The sequence below is a fragment of the Numenius arquata genome, chromosome 1 (genome assembly GCF_964106895.1).
Source record: "Numenius arquata chromosome 1, bNumArq3.hap1.1, whole genome shotgun sequence".
NCBI classification, from domain to species: domain Eukaryota; kingdom Metazoa; phylum Chordata; class Aves; order Charadriiformes; family Scolopacidae; genus Numenius; species Numenius arquata.
Genome location: NC_133576.1, coordinates 54,045,163 through 54,063,671, shown reverse-complemented (window position 1 = coordinate 54,063,671; position 18,509 = coordinate 54,045,163). Strand labels below are relative to the sequence as shown.

Genomic DNA, 18,509 nt, shown 5'->3' with positions numbered 1-18,509 from the left:
AAGTCGTAACAGAGATGTTTAAAAGCATTTTTAATATGATTTACTTTGTATTTTCTTTGTCGGAAGTTAACATATCATACAAGCACACACTTAATTCCATCCTTCCCCCAGTCCTCGTAGTCACTCATTAATTTAGGAACATTTAAGACTCACCAATAGAGCTTTAAATGCTCTGAGCTACTTGGATTACAGTAACTTTTGAAGCATCACGCCCCAAAAGAGAGACTCATGGAAATGGCAACAAATGATGAAAGGGTTTTATTGTGCAAAGATTTCAAAATGCTGGAAATCCTTTTGTATTTCCCTTCGCTCCACTCTCTCCTCCCCTCCCCTGGCTGGGAATAAGGAAACAGCCAAGTTATTCTATAGCCGGTTCCCACCACCGTAATGTTCTGGTTCCCATTGAGCTGTGCATTCAAGCAAAAACAAGAACAAACATCAACAGCTCCATTCCCATCCATCTACTAGACAGGAACTCACAGATGCTTCATTATATACCTCCTGCTGGCACTGACGAGGCAGAAGATTTCTATAGAAAGGAGGGGGAGACTCAGACAAAACACGAGAGTCATTGTAATTGTTCTCAATCGTAATTCTATTAGCTAATGTTAGCCAAAACATCATGCTACTTTAAGCTTTTCCTCACTGTTAAAAAATACAGGCATTGTCAACAGCATCTCGAGAACCTTTCACAGACTGTACAAATGTGACATGCACGAGTTTAAAGATAATAAGAAGAGGGGAAAAAAACAGGACCATTTTGTTTAACCGGAATTTTATTTTATATATTTTATATATAAATATTAACAAGAGACTGAGGGATTTTGAGACTTGCTACTTGCCGTGCTGATCCTGCAATGGGACAAGCATGGGCAGACTCGAGTCCCACCGCAGAATCGAGGACAAGGTCTCATGACTGACCCAAAATACGTAGTGTCCTTTCACAGATTCCATACCAGAAGCCCAAGCAGCACACTGTCAGTCTTTCCTGAGGCAGAAGGCAGATCAGTCACATTCAAAATCAAAATGGGTTCAGATGGTTTTCCTCTCTTTCTTGGGAAATTGTTGCTCTTATCTATATTTTTTTCTTCACCTATAACCAAAGAAAGTGGGCAGAGGATAAGGGGAAGCGGGAGGGAGAAATCTGAATTAAGTATCATAGAACTTTTCTTTCCTTTGTCAGAGTGCAATTATGACTTTGTTCCTCAAACAGATTTTGATCAACTTGCCACAAACAAATTCCTTAATCCCAATTTACTTCTAATAAAGAGATTTAACTCTTCATATTACTGATATCAGAGCACTAATGATTATGTCTGGTCTAGAGAACTCGATTCCCATAGATGAAGTGTATGGAAACATAAAAGAGAAGGAACACTTCCTAGCAACAAAACACCAACTGCAATCTTGCGTAATAAACAAACTAACTTTCTCAAATAGAATTCTTTTTAGTTCCCATCAATCTCACTTACTCTGTTGTAATTTAACTTGAAGAAATGGAATTACATAAATATAAAACCTGAACAGAGTGAAAACTAGATATGTTATCTTCATGGAAAAACATAAAGCCATGTCACTTCCCTGCAACTCTTCAGCACAACAGCTGGACAAAATTAAAGCTTGCTTCTCTCACAATGGGATGTGGTTTGAGCTGCAGTTTGCATATAATTATTGATGACAAACATACTATAATAAAGGAGGTGCAATCCTGCTGTTTTTTTGGAATGGAGAAATACGTTACGGTCTCCAACCCAAAGTGATTTTGTCCTTGGCTGACCATTCACAATTCAGAGACACGCTGTGGCAAATCTTTATGAGGAAAATGAGATTGTATTTATTTTAGTAACCAGATTCAACTAGGAATATTGCCAACAGCTGAAAATACAGTGAGATTTTCAGGGCTGATCTCATTTAGAATAAACAAATATGTCTTTTCAAAGATCACAGCAGCGTCCTCCAACCTTTGGGATGACCCAAATCCAACAAAACATCTGGACTTGGGTATGGAGCTAAATAACCGGATTTGATTTCAACAGAAGTAACAAATCGCCACCCCCGCAGAACAGCTGAAAATTGATACTGAATTGAACTTTCACCCTCTGGTTGCTCTAGGTCAAAAAATCTAGTAGTTCCCTTTATGTATTTCCTCCAGAAACAACATGCGGCAAAGCAAGTAGATTTCAAAACCAGCAGCACCTGAGCAATTACCTTCACTCTTTATAAAAAGAAAGGCAGTAGAACATCCTAGACAGCAGCTGTTAGTGAGGTTTTCCTCAAAACTTACTTATATAGCATGAGTATATTTATGATTAAAATCCCGAAGACAAAAGGGCCTGGATACCAACTTCAGTATAAGTTTTCCTGACAGCTTTTGTTCCTTTCCTACCACCCACCCTCCCCTTAAAAAGAAAACGTATCTTTAGCAAAAAAAGCACTAACATTTCAAAAAGTGAATAAAGACCTAACAGAAATTACATTCACATAGTAAGAAATGCAAAAAGAAAATAAAAGCTATTTACAGGTTTATGTTTGTAATGAACCTTGATATCTGTAGTGTCCCACATATATGAACAAAAGTTCAATTTTCTTGACTTTTTTATCATTTAGTAGCTCTGTCCTAGTTCAAAACAACCACAATATTTTAGTGAATTTTAGAGAAGCTTTTCTTCTTCTTGGTTCTCCTGGCTATCTCTACTCAAAACGAAAACTGTTCTTCCTTTTTTTTTTTTTTAAATTTTTATTTTGTAAAATACTTGGAAAATATGTATTCTTAAAGACTTTATATTCATATGACTGAAGGAAAAACTAATGTACTAAGTAAATCAGCAGTCAACATACCCTTTTTTCCTTGTGAGAGTTAGCTATAGCAATTAAAAATACATTAAGGGAAACACAACATTAGAAACTAGTTTTGCTTTTAAAGCTGACTGTGTAATAGTGGAACACTTGCTCAGCAGATGTGTGCGTTCCATCACATCTGCAAACATTTGTGACTGGCGATGATGCATGGAAGAAAAAATTGGTGCAGTTTCCTAAATCCGGACTCTATTTACACAGTTGACAGGAAAAAAAAATGAATTTTACTGGTAAGTGGAACACTGCATACAAAAATAACGAGGAGTCCCTACAATGCTAGGATCACTTTCTGATGAAATATAAGTCTTTAACATGTGAAAATAATACATAATATTTGTACTAATGATGCCCAGTTACAGCATCATTAGTAATAATGAGCCTCAAATACAGAGCAATTTTTGTCCCATGAAACTGAACCATCTTAAGAAAGTTGAGAGGGTGTTTTTGTTTTGCTTTTCTAGAAACTGTAACAATCACAGGACCTGCTTGACTTTAGAAAGCAAGCCTGCGGCCAAGCCAGAAACAGAACCGGCATTTCAATTTGAGTTTTTGGCTTGGAGAACTAGGAAACGCTGCTTCTGTTTCCTCCGTCATTCATTCCCAAATGATTAAGCATGTCTCATTAGGGAGGCGCATCAACATGAAAGGTCAGGCACATTGTGGACTGTTACAGGCTGTAAGATAGCACTACATCCTCGCACTGGCAAATCTTTAGAGAAAACAGGAATAGGTTTCCTTACCCTCCCTTCATACCTGCACAGGTCTGACAAAGAAGGCAAAGAGGTTTTTGGTACAGGAGGCAGAAATGGGAAGGGAAGAAGGAAAAAAAAAAACCACCCCAAAACCAACCAAACAAGAATACATTAGCAAGGCCTTGCTAAATTACCTCAGAACCGTTGGAGGACACATATGTTTACTTGCTATGCTCTAAAGACGAAGAATTTAAGCAAGTTAAGTTAAACAGTATTAAGAAGCACGCATATTCTTGACAAATGTTAAGATGCATAAATTTATTACCTCTCTTCCCCCCTTTCTTCATCAATATGAAGAAGAAAACTACGAGTCAAACTTGCAAATGTTCAGCTTTTCCAGGTTATTTTGCTGCTGTAGCCACATACTGTTAACAGCCTCTATCCTTTACCTGTCTGATGCCAAGTGATCGGGTGTTCTACTTCTGGGCTCGCTCTTCATTTGAAGCGTCATGGACTTCCAGGGGCTTGTCACCATCTGCATCACCCTTGAGGAGGGAAAATATGCACAAATTTTCAATTGAGGCAATCCATGATTAAAGCTTTTGCCAGAACAGAAACCTTCTTCAGAAGCTGAAACAAAAACTTCTTGCAAAATCAAGTGGTTGATGAGACTAATTCAGTATAATATAATCAAATATGATCTTCTCCCAAACAGTTTCTAGATTTTAGTCTTCCTGTCATCAGCTGAGCAATTAAAGGATTTGAAAGAACAAGTAGTTCAACAGAAATGTTTTAATTGACTCATTTTGCCTACGCTAATAATAGAGGATGAATTCCCACAGAGTAGTTGGTATTTTGCATTCTCTGAATTCTGCGTGGATTTATACAATAGGTCCCTTTTAGTACGTATCCTTTGAGAGAGTTTTCTCACACTTTCCACAAAATAAATGATAGAAATCAAAGAACGAAGAGAGGCTTGTTAGAGAGTCTGGTCTATTTGCCAAGTATTTTATAATGAACAGGCATTTGATTATAGTTTCAAATAGATATCAATATAAAAAAAAAAAAAAATACTTAAAGGGCCACACATATGGCTAGGGAACCAAAGCACATGACATACAAAGACAGGCGAGAGATGTGGGTCTCTTCAGCCTGGAGTAGAACAGACAAAGGGGGAACCTAATTGCTACTCACAGTTCCTTAATGGGCATTTACATATTTGGAAGAGCAAGGCTCTTCTCAGAGGTTCACACCAAAAGGACACAGGAGCATGGCAAATTTCTATTAGATCTAAAGCTGGGGGGAGGGGGAGGAAATGTGTCACACCACTAATCAGGCACTGAAACAGGTTTTCCAGAGAACTTTTTGAATTTCCATCCTTGGAAATAATCAGCGCTTGACCACACAAGGCCTGCGCCACCAAATCTAAGTTTGAAGCTGCCTGTGCTTTGAACAGTGGATTGGATGGAATGATCAAATGATGAGGCACCCAGCCTCAATTATTGTTAAATTTTACACATGAAAATTAAATGGCATTTTCTTTATTCTAAAAAGATATTTTACCGATATGACTTAAATGTGATAGCAAACGTAACAGGAAAAGCCAGAAGAGACTGGAAAACACACACATTTCACAGAATGGGTCAAATTTATGTCCCAGCACAAACTGAATACTATAGATAAGGCACTGAGTCTGTGAGACCCTGCATATGCTGTGCACGAGATATGGACTCAATACATCAAGATAAATCACTAAGACAATTCTTAAATTTCTTATTCTAAATGTGCCTGGCAAGACCTTTAAAAGTTAATTCTTTCTTTCAAAAACCCATTTTGTTTTGATCACTACCCTGGATATTTCACACATTACAGGAAATCACATACACAAACCACACCCACTTCAAAATAATGATCTACTCCGTAATTCCCCTGTACAGGAACCTGTAAATTATGACATTTTACTACAATTTATAATGAATAATCTGACTCATGATGCCTCATCTCAGGGATTACTTAATCCTGAACAAATGAACTAAAAATAAGCTGTTCACAGAGAGTTCTATGTTTTCGCACTTGCTTGTTTTAACTTGTAAAAAGCAAATAACATCTAGATAAGCTTTTTTTTTTCTTTTGTCCTGAAAGAGGAAAAGAACCCAAAGCAGTGCACGCACACACACACACACAAACAAAAATACAGGAAAATAGGGGTCTTGCTCAGTTCCTTTGTTCCTGTGAGCTCAGTAGATGTCATCAACAGGGCTTGTCTTCACTAGATCTATGAACTCCTATGAACTAGAACTATGAACTAGTTCACTAGAATTATGAACTAAGTAACTTAAGAGTTACTTAATTCAAGCCAATCCACTGCTAAATTGTCATTCCTCACGCAAACTCACTTGCTGAATTAGCAATTACTAAGTTCTTTTAACTCCATCCACTGTATATGCGCACATAAATAGTGAGCCTGAGTGAGACTGATCAAGCAGTAATATAGGTAGCAAGAAAAGGGTGTCATTTGAGCTAGTACAGGCCATAAACACACCTAATTTTACAACAAAGTGTCAAGATCCTCTAGTTGCACTCAAAACCAGATCAGCAGCAAAAAACGTGTTTAGATCAATGACCCAGAAGACAGGCCAGTCTCTGTGCCATGATGCCTTCCCATAATTAGAAGCAGGCACATATTCAAGATGGTCTTTCTACTTTCTGGCATATTCAAGACAGTCTTTCTGCTTTCTGGCTCAACACAACCGCTCCATAATATATCAGGGTGGCCAGAGGAATTCACACATCAGAGCTCTAAGGGGAAATATTTTGCAGCATTCTTCACATCTGACAGTATCAACTGAAAGATGGCTGATAAGAAATCTCCGTAAAACATTCATTAGTAAAGCGTTCGATACACCTGGATTCGATGGGATTAAAAAAAAATCTTAAAAAGTCATTCTTTGAAATTGAAAATAATATTGGAACTACGGGGACCATACACAATGCTTTTTGTAAGGTTTTCAGTACATGAGTGGTTAAAAGACTCCCTGACTTAGCGCACGGTATCCAACATCGATACATTGAGACCTCAATTTGAAAAAGACAAACTTAAAAAAAATGCAATTATTTCTGTGAAAATTTTCCCTCTGGAAACAAATGTCCAAAAGCAACCTAGCCTAATGTCAAAAAACCAAGCATGGGGTTGCGTTTTTCCCCACATTACAGCCTAGTCTGATGCAGAAGTTAGTTTCTGTTGTTCCCTCCGAGAAAGTCTTGCAATGGCCAGGCCCTTTTACACTGGCACCTAACCTTAGAAATTCTAACTCCAAAGGCAGGTAGCTATACATCTCTCTTAGGCTTATGGAAAACTCTTGAAAAGTAAAGTCTGGCCACCAGGAAAAAAACAACAACAGCTGCAAAAGAAGAACAAAAGCTCATCTGGGCTCACAGAGATTAATAATTTACCTTTCCTTCTGTCATCTTTTGTTTGCAATTTATTGCTGTGAATAAAGAGAATGTCACTGGTCTACCTTACTCATCCTCCTCCAGTCAATCAATAACTTATTTTCCATCTTTGATTTTCAGCTGAGCTCAAACTTAACTCTCTCAGAAATAAGAAGCACTTTTAAAAACATTACTCAAGTCCCCCTAAAAAGCTCAACTTTTTGTGGAGCAGATTCTATCTTTCCTACCTCTAACACATTTAAATTCAGCACAGCCCAAACTAAGGATCCAATCCAAAAGAAGTCATAATTTTTACAAGTTTTACTCTGTTGTTGTTCTTGCTACCAGGCAACAAAAGGAGAGCATATGACAGGGAACAGTATTTTCTGTCAGAAGTAGAAGTTTATCTTTTAGTTCAGATGACCAAACTTTTGCTTGTCTGTTCAGAAGCTACTGAAGACAAATCTTACGAGCATTAACTGTACAAAGAACCTCTCAGCTGCTTATGTTATGTTTTAAAAGATGCTTGAAATACAAGTGACTTAAAAACTCTCCTCTTAAGACACAATTTAAGGTTTGCTACGGTCACAATCCATGATGCTTACGGCAAAGCTCCCCAGTCAACACACTGACATCATGACTTCCACCAGAGCTTTCAGGCGAGGAAAATCCAGGTCCACAATTTCCTTGATGCTTGTCCTGAGCAAGCGCAGGAAACAAGTACCCAAAGCTGAGCAGTCTTTGCACCGTGGAAGCACTCTGTCACCAGCTAACAATTAATAAAAAACACAGAGATAGCTATATAGATATAGCTACGTTTTTAATATTTATATATTTTATATGTATATTAAATTATGTAATAGTAGTGGTAAGTCACAGATGGTTTCTATCAACAAACCAGGCAAATCCTAAAAACAAGCTGCAAGAGTTTCTCTCGATCTCTGAAGCTGTTTAAACAACCAAATAACAGGCAGCAAGAAAAATCAGTTTTCTGTAAGATCTTATTAGTGCTTGGACCAAAGTAAGAAAGAACATACATATAAAGAAAGGAACAAGACCTGGAAAAGAAGCTGTGTTTAGAGTCCTAGTGCTGTTCTGGTTTTTCACATTTTAGCCCCTGCAGTAAGAACAGTGGGTGCTCGTTTCAGCAGTTCAGTTGGGGGAAGAGAAAGAACCCAGAACAGCTGAAAACACAGTGGAAGTCTTTGAGTGGTATAAAGACAAGACAAAGTGAGAACTAACTGTAGAAAACTGGATTTCTATGTGTTTTAGTACACATTAGCTCACTGGCTGGAACAAAAGCTGGGTTTAAGTGACTTGGTGCCGTAACGCATGCCCTCATCACTTATAAAGACAAAGTCATTATAGCATGAGAGCTAATAACCCTACAGCACAATATAACAGTGCAAATTATGGAAGTATCGAAACCAGAGGCAGAAGAGGAAGGGCAAAAAGGCTGCATTTCATGAAAATAAACATCAAATGAGCTGACTGACAATTATAAGCGAATTGTTAGAAACTTACAGATGGTATGTATTGAACTGTGGCTCTGAAATACTAATCTTCAAGCAGTTTTCTGTAAAGAAGTTATAATCCTTTTTATAGAAAACCACAGTCCTTAAGTTTATTCTGCTGCAAAAAATCCTCAAGCTGCTATGGTCTGTCCATCTGATCTAAGGACAGGTATCAAAGCTGATAAACTCATCCAGTATTAAAGAAAGAGGGATTGCTATGGAAAAAGAAAAAAAAAAAAAAAGCAGCAGCAATTCACTGGCTTAACAGTTCAGCTAGTTCAATACTTTTGTAGGCACTGGAAGGCAAAAAGGTGTAGAAGAAAAGAAATGTAGAAAAAGATGATCTTGCGTGAACTATGATATTATTGGGCAAAGCACAGGGACCAGTTACAAAGACCAGCTGAAGGCAATGCAGGGTATCAGCCTTCATAATTAAAAAACCTCAGTAATAAAAGTTTGATGCCACCTAAGGCTACTCAAAAGGGTTTCAAACACATCATTTAAAAAAATGCATAAATGGATAAGTGGGTATGACTCTCTACAAATTTTGCACACTAAGTTTAAGACAAACAAGGTTTGAGGGACACATCTGCCATTTCACTATCACTTCCCCCTCACCTAAACATGAGGAGGCACTTCTTCACTTTGAGGGTGGAAGAGCACTGGAACAGGCTGCCCAGAGATGTGGTGGAGTCTCCTTCTCTGGAGACATTCAAAACCCACCTGGACACATTCCTGTGCAACCTGCTCTAGGTGGACCTTCTTTGGCAGGGGGGTTGGACTAGATGATCTCCAGAGGTCCCTTCCAACCCCATATCATTCTGTGATTTACAGCTTGATAATATAAATGCTAATACTAATTCCACTGATTTTTGTGGAATTACCTTTTGTGATCAAAAGATTTTCAGAAGATAAAACCTTAAAGATATACCTGGCCTCCCAACAAGTTGGTTACATTTCTTCTACCATCTCCTCTACCCGGGTGAAGAAGTAGAAAAGTGCACTTTATATTGAGATAAAGTAGACAGAAACTGAATAGCTACTCCTGTTGTCCCTTCTTAGGAAAAATGTTTTATCCTTCTGGAAATAAAAACCGTGAACGCTGATCTTTACATAAGGTACTTGGATAGTTTTAGCAGAGGGCTTTCCTCCTGGCATCCTGAAGAGCTGGCCCCTTCAATAAGCCAGCTTCAGGACACCAGAATGTTATACTGTAAACTGCGTATTCAAAACCTTATCAGACAGACTTGCTGTATCAAGGGGCTCCAGCCACAGTGTTTTGAAATGTAGCAGCAGAAGGTCCTGGAATTCATCTTTCTTGGCAGAACTTAGATATCAGTTGATAATGACCTCAATTTGGCACAGTTTTTTGTTTCATAAAACCTTCAGAAAATTAACATACCACATCTATTTTAACGACACATTGCTGCACAAACATGAAGCTATTCACAGCTGTGGTACCTATGACTATCAAACAAATTATGAGCAACGTAGCAAATTAACACAAGCCAAGAAGAGCCACCCATATACTGCTTGACTATTTGCAAGAATCCTTTGTGTAGCAACAAGAAAATGCTAGAGTGATTGTCACAACAACAAAAAATAACATCTTTTGCTCTGGCATGGTTTCACGAAATGGGTTACATCTGCTGTAACAAACAACTCAAGAATAACATTTATATTTGCCTTAACTAGTTAAGGAATCTAGCTGCCTAGTATGACAATAAGAAATAAATAAACAAAAACAACCCAATTCTTTCACAGGGCTGTCAAATTAGGACAGAAGCCCCAGGATCTATCATAGAATGCTTTGCCAATTTTAGTGCATGATAGTTAGAAGTACTTATATTCTTCCATGACACTTCTGTATCAGTAAAAGCTCCAATAAAAATGTAACTAATAACAGAAATTCTTTTGCTGGAAAAGTTGCTACTGATTTGGTGGATCTAATCATCCATATGAACAAAAAGTACTTTTTCGCACCAGTGTAACCACACAGCATTAGAGACAGACTGAAAAAGTTTTTCTAGGGTAAACTTCACGTCTCGCATCTCATGTTAGGAACACACCAATGCTTATATGTATAAAAAAATGCAGAGGTTTTCATTATTAACTGTGACTGACCACATCCTGATGAGAACATCGTAACACTACCTTAAAAAACAACCCAAACCAACTAAACCAAAAAACAAGAACAAACCCACCCCTACCCCCTCAATTTCTCAACTATTTATTTTACACTGCTTCACCAAAAAGAAGTTTCAGAGCAGACTTCTTCCACGAGAGATACACATTCTAGTGACTTTGAAAGCATGTGACTTTTTATGACTGCTGTTCAGCTTCTCCAGACACCAGGGAGACAATACCCTCTCTTGAACAACTTCAGAGGACAAAGGAACCATGAGGCTGTATACTCCAGTGGTAAGAAATCACTGAAATGCAGGCAATTTCATCAAGTGCACAGTGCTTCTTCATTTGAGTCACAGGATTTTTATATCTCGCCTAATCCATGAAGTTCAATGGCAGCAGTTAACACTAAAAATATCTGATCAATCAGATGAACTTTAAGAGGAAACCATCCTATGGCACTTCACTCCTTTGTGCAAATAACATATTTTGGCAACTAAGGGGTGTGATTTAAAGATTCCGCAAGGAGGAAGAGAAAGAAGTGTGTTTACTTAGTGGCCTCTGCAATTTTGCATGTCGTTTGTTTTTCTGCTGAGGTAGCAAGTGCTTGAATAAGCCTTATAATAAGATGAAAGCTTCAAAAGTTTTTGCCTTCCAATAACAACCACATGTTTTCCTTTGAGAGCCTGGAACACAATAAAATAAAAAGCTCAGCTAATTTTTACTGATGCTGTCAGTTTGTCTTTCTGAAATATTTTAATGTTGCCTATTTTTTGAGATACTGTTTGGCAGCCTAGGTTTTAGGAAAGGTACAGTAGGATTAGCTAACCTTCGTTTATTCAAACACCTATACAAGTGCATTTACAGAAGAGTTTATGGCCAATACAGGACAAGTATCCACTGATTAAAGTCTCCACTCACTGATTAAAGTCTCCACTCTCCTAAGACTCAGCAACTGACAAGACACGTGAGGATTTCTCCAACCCAGCTTGTTTGGAACTAGTCCCACACCTAGACCTACGCAGGGAACTCAGTCCTACGTGCAGCGCAATTGCCTCTCCAAAACACGTCTCTCGGTGGTTATACCCCTTAGGTCTTAGGCCTCTGGGTTGAAAATACGGTGCTCTGGTCAGATAGGACTTCTGGTTTACAACAACCCAGAAGCCATACATCCTTGTCAACCCAGTATGAACTATAGCTCATAGTTTTGAGCTATGGCTCAATCAGGAGGTCCACAGTAAAAGACCCAGACTTTCTGCTGGTTCAAAATTGTTTTCAGATCACATGTTAGTTTTGCCAAGGCTAAATTAAACAACTAAGATAAGAGATAAGAAGCAGTCTGCAGCTAGGGCAGCAGTTTGTATCAACAGAACAAGCATAGGTGCTTAGAAATCAGGAATTAAAGATGCAGTAAGTTTAGAAGTGAATTTAAAACCACAGAAGCTCTACGCTACACACCTGAACTTTTATTTGTTTAAGTAGCAGCTAAAAAAAAGCCCTAAAAACCTTACAAGCTCCCCCTGGCACACATTTAATCAACACACACAGTTCTCCAGGCTCTTACACTCTGCTTCACTGAGCCATCTACGTGTATTTCCTAGAAGTCAGTTTGCTTATCTGTACCAGAGAGGTACAACTACAAAGACAACTTGCTCCTGTGGGGTAACAGAAATGTCTAGAACATAAAAACCAAAAACATCATTAAGATACTTAACTCCAGAAACTTCAGGCAGGTTCTAAATCATGACCAAGACACTACATAGCATAATGATTCATTAAAACAAGTTCCCATTTCTTTAACAAGTTGGTTCTAATCTTCTAATTAATATCATTAATCAATCACACTGCACTTATTTTGCAACTTGCTAGCATTTTGTAGAATGCAAAATGCATTTGAAGCAGCAAGATAGAATCTTGGACTTTTTTGAAGTGAGTATTTATATTTGCTCTAACATAATGTCGTCACTGTGTACTGCTCTATTGGAGATTACTATCCACTCATAGTATCTAGCAATTTCTAGAAGCAAACAATTACAGGTATAAAAAACTAAAACCCTACAATTCACTACAGTTGTGTATCATATTTGACCAACTCTACAGATAAAGTACTGTGTCCAGTTCTGGGCTCCCCAGTATAAAAGATATATATATATACCGGACAGAATCCAGTGAAGCACCACTGAGATGATTAAGAGACTGAATTATCGCCTATGAGAAAAGGCTGAGAGAGCTGCGACTATTCACCCTGGAGAAGAAAAGGCTCTGGGGGGGATCTCATCAGTGTGTATAGATACCTAGAGGGAGGGTGCAGAGAGGACAGAGCTAGGCTCTTTTCAGCAGTGCCCGATGACAGGACCAGAGGCAATGGACACAACTGCAACACAGGAAGTTCCCTCTGAACATCAGGAAACACTTTTTCACTGTGAGGGTGACCAAGCCCTGGCACAGGCTGCCCAGAGAGGCTGTGGAGTCTGCACCCTTGTCTGTTCCAGGCAACCAGCTGTAGATGGTTGGACCAGATGACCTCCAGAGGACCCTTCCAACCACAACCAGTCTGTGAATTTATATAGAAATATAATATACATTTTATATTTTTATATATATATATTAAAAAAATAATATAAAGTCTTAATATACACTGTTTTAACACACACAAACATATAAGCAAAGTTAGATACCAATACAAACACTAAAACCAAGGATAAATTAATTCATGACTGAATAATATGACTTAAATATAGTGCAACTACTTTCATGACTAAATCAACCATGGAAGAGCACATTTGCTGATATATTGAGATTTAAAGTAACTAAATGCACAAATGTCTTAAAATGGTTGTATTGTATAAGCATGGATCAGAGGAGTGCTGGAAAAAAAGGCTTCCCTTCTCTGGTGAAGTATGCAAGGAAATCATACTGTATCGCTGATGCTCTGCTGGGGGATTAGGGAAAGCTGCTCTGTAGGGGCAATAAGGAAAGCTGCTCCATTCTGAAGCTGAAAATAAGTATGAAGACATTCACTTAGTTGTATTAGCAATGTTAATTCAAAAATGCTGTTTTAAAGAAACCTCAGTGCTTGCCAAACTCTGGAAAACAAAGCCATTATGTTAGCATTTGCTCTGTCATCAGGTGCAGGCATCTCTGAGGCAAGACATCAGTCTGCTAAGCATAACACAGAATAGTAGTACAAGATCAAAAAAAAAAAAAGTAACTTGTAGAACAGAAAATAAAGACGAATGTTATTCTGACTAAAAAAAAAAAAATCACGTATGTTAATGTTAGTCTGACCCCTCGTACAGTGTTTAACAATTAGAAACCTAGAAAACAGAAACTTTCAGCAATGACTGTGCTTGGCATCTCACCAGGATGCTTAGTTCAAAGCAGATTCAAAAGAAATTCAATTTTTATTGGCAGTCTTCTGGATAAGAACCGATTAAATGAAAGTTTCCTACAATAGGGCTGTTAAGTATTCAACCACACAGCTAGTTATCTACAACTAAATAAATTGTATATCCCTATGAACTGCTGCTTTTATGATTAGAGAGTGAAGATTAATAGAGCAGTACACAACGACATCATCATGCTAGAGCAAATATTCACGAACATCCAAAGGAAAAGGGAATAAATTTGAAACAAGATTCTATTTTTCTCTCTTTCAAAATGTTATTTTAGATTTTTAAGATGAAGCTTGTCAAATTAAATAACTTTTTTAAAAAAACAATCCATTTTTAAATAATCAAGACTGTAAGAGCCTTGATCCCTAGCATTCCAATCACACTACTAGCAACTTTCCTATTAAACACTTAGTAGATTATATACTAAAGCATTTCTGAAAGTTTAACTTGAAATAAGCTCAGTGTTTTTCTACAGCTTAGAAAGACAGAATGAAAACTGTCTTCAGAAATAAAAGCTGAGTCAGAGTGGAAAAAACCCACTACTGTTCGTATATTCTTTGTCTGAAAATGCAGCGGTAAATTCAGAAATCAAGTTCCTCAGACTTCTTACCTTATCACCTTTTTTCCCAGATTTCTTCTTAGGATTATCCTTCCAAAGAGATTCTACAGCAATATATCCCTGAAGACTCCAGTCATATACCTGTGTACCAGCAACCTTTGAAACAAAAGATATTAGAAAGCATGAACTTAATAATCTGTGAAATACTATTTTGCTTCTTAAGTGGACGAAATCTCAAAACACAAGAACTTTAACATCTTCCTGTTCAAGCTCAGGTGTACAGCATTAATAAATATCTTGGAAAAAAAAAAAAAAAAGACACTTGCACTTGTTGCACTTCCCCTTGAGCCCCATGGAAATTTTTAGCATCCACAACGTCCTGTGCCAAGGGGCTATACCACTGGGCACACTCAATTCAAACGTGACAGGTATAGAGAGTTATCTTTTTCAGTATCAGGTGTGTTCGTTTTCAAGTACTTAACAAACTAGTTCTGAAAGCCAGAAGAGCCTATAGATCATCTGGAAAGATAGTGTCATCACTTGTGCAAGCAGTATAAACCTACCAGGACTGAAAAATAACCACAATAAATGAACAATCAAGGGTTTTTTTTTTTTGTCTGCAATGTTACTAAGAACACAGCTAACAACAAAAAATGAGAAACAGCAACTATGCATAAGCCATTTCTTGTTCCTGCTTAAAAATACTCCATTAAAATACTTAAAAACACTCTAAATACCTAAGAGGACAAACTTAAAATATTCTTACAGGAGTCATACCATCAAGTGAATTATGAATTGCGCTAAATGAGAAACTGGTCATTCACATGGCTGAAGTAGCTACATCACAAGGTACAGCAACCCAGATAGTTTACGTCTGTCAGACTCAACCAATGTTTCAACACTGTACATACTTCCCAAGAGCTGGGAACCACACACGCGTTCACTATTCCCATGGGTTGAAAAATATAAGTCTAGATAGACTGTAAGCTGCAAGTTACAGGGTCAACAGGAACATAGCCAAGAAATTCTCAAACCACCCAAAGCATCCTCTCATGAAGACAACACCAGAGTCATGTGTTAGGCTTGTGCTTTATACCTCTCTCTCTCATGGAGCAGTTGAAGAGGAAGCAGGTGAGTACTGCAGTTGCCACCGCTATTCTTGGGAGTGGCAGTTCCAGCCAGGAATAGCAAAAGGAACAATCATCATACAAACAGTTCAGTCAATTGTTTCAAGTGTTCATTCCAAAATTCATACAAAGAGTTCCTTTCAAAGGGGGACAAGTTTTTCCATTCAGTCATCTGGAATTCTTAATTTCTGGAAGATAACAATTTCCAGCTTGTTTGTGTTAAATTACAACATGCTAAAATACCACGTCTGTTCAACGGAACACTGTAAGTTTGTATGCTAAAATTTGAACAAACAAGTTGAAAAGTCAGATTGAGTGGTTCTCAACAGGGACTCTGAAATAGCTCAGAAGAGACCTGGGGCCACGAACACCTGTACTAGCTCTAATGGGGTAGCATCATCAATCTCTAAGGCCTAATGTGCGTGTAAACAAACTCCCATATTATAATTCCACACAAGACCATAAGAATATGATATTGACTATACCATATACGTGAAGATTATCAAGCAGAATTATGGTTAGCAAATCTTTACCTACATTGCACGCTGAGAAACTAAACTGAGAATCTGCTGGCTTTTCTACCTTTATATTGTTAACAAAAGTAGTCATAATGCAGTTTCACAAGCATTTCACTCTGCAGCAAACATGGATCAAGTGACCCCAACTCCTCCTTTTCAATCCACAGTTCCTCTAATCGTGTCATGCTCCCAGTTGTGCTGCTACAACTGTTCATGCCTTATGGACTGACCTGGGCAAGTGACGAGGTACAGGTTCAAAAGACATAGAAATAATTTAATTTCTTGTCAAAGAAACAAATTTACATGCTAGGAAGCTTTTCTTTCTTTCAAGAAGGTAAGCATAACACACAATACTTTAGGAAATTTGAGAAGTTCTAAAGGGCAACAAGAAAACCTTCTATAAGTCTGTCAGTGATAAAAGACAGACTAGGGAAAATGTGGGCCCTCTCCAGAGGAAAACAGGAGACCTGGTCACCTGGGATATGGAGAAGGCTGAGGTACTCAATGACTTTTTTGCCTCGGTCTTCACTGGCAAAGGCTCTGACCACACCAGCCAACTCACAGAAGGCAAAAACAGGGGCTATGAGAATGAAGAACCACCCACTGCAGGTGAAGATCAAGTACGAGACCATCTAAGGAACCTGAAGGTACACAAGTCCATGGGACCTGATGAAATCCATCCACAGGCCCTGAGGGAAGTGGCGGATGAAGTTGCTAAGCCACTTTCCATTATATCTGAAAAGTCATGGTAGTCTGGTGAAGTTCCCGCTGACTGGAAAAGGGGAAATATAACTCCCATTTTCAAAAAGGGAAATAAGGAAGACTCGGGGAACTACATGTCGGTCAGTCTCACCACTGTGCCCGGCAAGATCATGGAGGAGATCCTCCTGGAAACTCTGCTAAGGCACATGGAAAATAAGGAGGTGACTGGTGACAGCCAACATGGCTTCACAAGGGCAAGTCATGCCTGACAAATTTGGTGGCCTTCTACAATGGATTACAGCATTGGTGGTAAGGGGAGAGCAACTGACATTATCTACCTGGACTTACACAAAGCGTTTGACACTGTCCTGCATGACATCCTGGTGTCAAAATTGGAGAGACATGGATTTGATGGATGGATGACTATGTGGATAAGGAGTTGGCTGGATGGTTGCACTCAAAGGGTTTCGGTCAATGGCTCAATGTCCAAGTGGAAACCAGCAACAAGTGGTGTTCCACAGGGGCTGGTACTGGGACCAGTGCTGTTTAATGTCTTTGTCAGAGACATGGACAGTGGGATTGTATTTTTCACAGAATCTTCATGGTTGGAAGGGACCTTTGAGATCATCGAGTCCAACCATACGCACACAAAAAACACCCCAATGATCTCAGGCACTAGAGCATGCCCTGAAGTGCCACGTCTACACGTTTCTTAAATACCTCCAGGGACGGTGACTCCACCACCTCCCTGGGCAGGCCATTCCAGTGCCTGACCACCTCTCAGTAAAGTAATTCTTCCTAATATCTAATCTAAACCTCCCCTGCCACAACTTCATACCATTTCCTCTGGTCCTGAGGAGTGCACCCTCAGCAAGTTTGCCAATGATACCAAGCTGTGTGGCGCAGTCGACATGCTGGAGGGAAGCGATGCCACCCAGAGGGACCTGGACAGGCTTGAGAGGTGGGCCAGTGCCAACCTCATGAAGTTCAACCAGGTCAAGTGCAAGGTCCTGCACCTGGCTCACGACAATCCCAAGCACAAATACCAACTGGGTGGAGAATGGATTGAGAGCAGCCCTGAGGAGAAGGATTTAGGGGTGTTGGTGGATGAGAAGCTCAACATGAGCCAGTAATGAGCACTTGCAGCCCAGAAAGCCAACTGGATCCTGAGCTACATCAAAAGAAGCGTGGCCAGCAATCACCTGAGGGAGGTGATTCTGTCCCTCTACTCCGCTCTCGTGAGACCCCATGTCAAATACTGCATCCAGCTTTGGAGTACTCAGTATAAGAAGGACATGGACCTGTTGGAACAAGTCCAGCAGAGGGCCACAAAGATGATCAGAGCACTGGAGCACCTCTCCTACGAAAGCAGGCTGAGAGAGTTGGGGTTGTTCAGCCTGGAGAAGAGAAGGCTCTGGGGAGACCTTATAGCAGCCTTCCAGTACCTGAAGGCGGCCTACCGGAAAGCTGGAGAGGGACTTTTTATGAGTCCATGTAGTGATACGATGAGGGGTAATGGCTTCAAACTGGAAGACAGTATTTTAGATTAGATATCAGGAAGAAATTTTTCACTGTGAGGGTGGTGAG

The 18,509-nt window shown here is 39.0% G+C and overlaps 1 protein-coding gene across 1 annotated transcript in view; it reads right to left on the bottom strand.

Annotated features, from left to right (window-relative positions):
- Positions 1-231: 231 nt before the first annotated feature.
- Positions 232-18,509, bottom strand: part of APOO (apolipoprotein O) — a 36,634-nt gene continuing 18,356 nt past the window's right edge. Inside the window, exons 7-9 of the mRNA XM_074154342.1 lie at positions 14,627-14,731; positions 3,998-4,093; positions 232-1,093 (exon numbers count right to left, since the gene is read on the bottom strand). Coding sequence (XP_074010443.1) covers positions 4,025-4,093; positions 14,627-14,731 — 174 coding nt within the window. The 3' untranslated portion in view covers positions 232-1,093; positions 3,998-4,024. The remainder of the gene's footprint in view (positions 1,094-3,997; positions 4,094-14,626; positions 14,732-18,509) is intronic.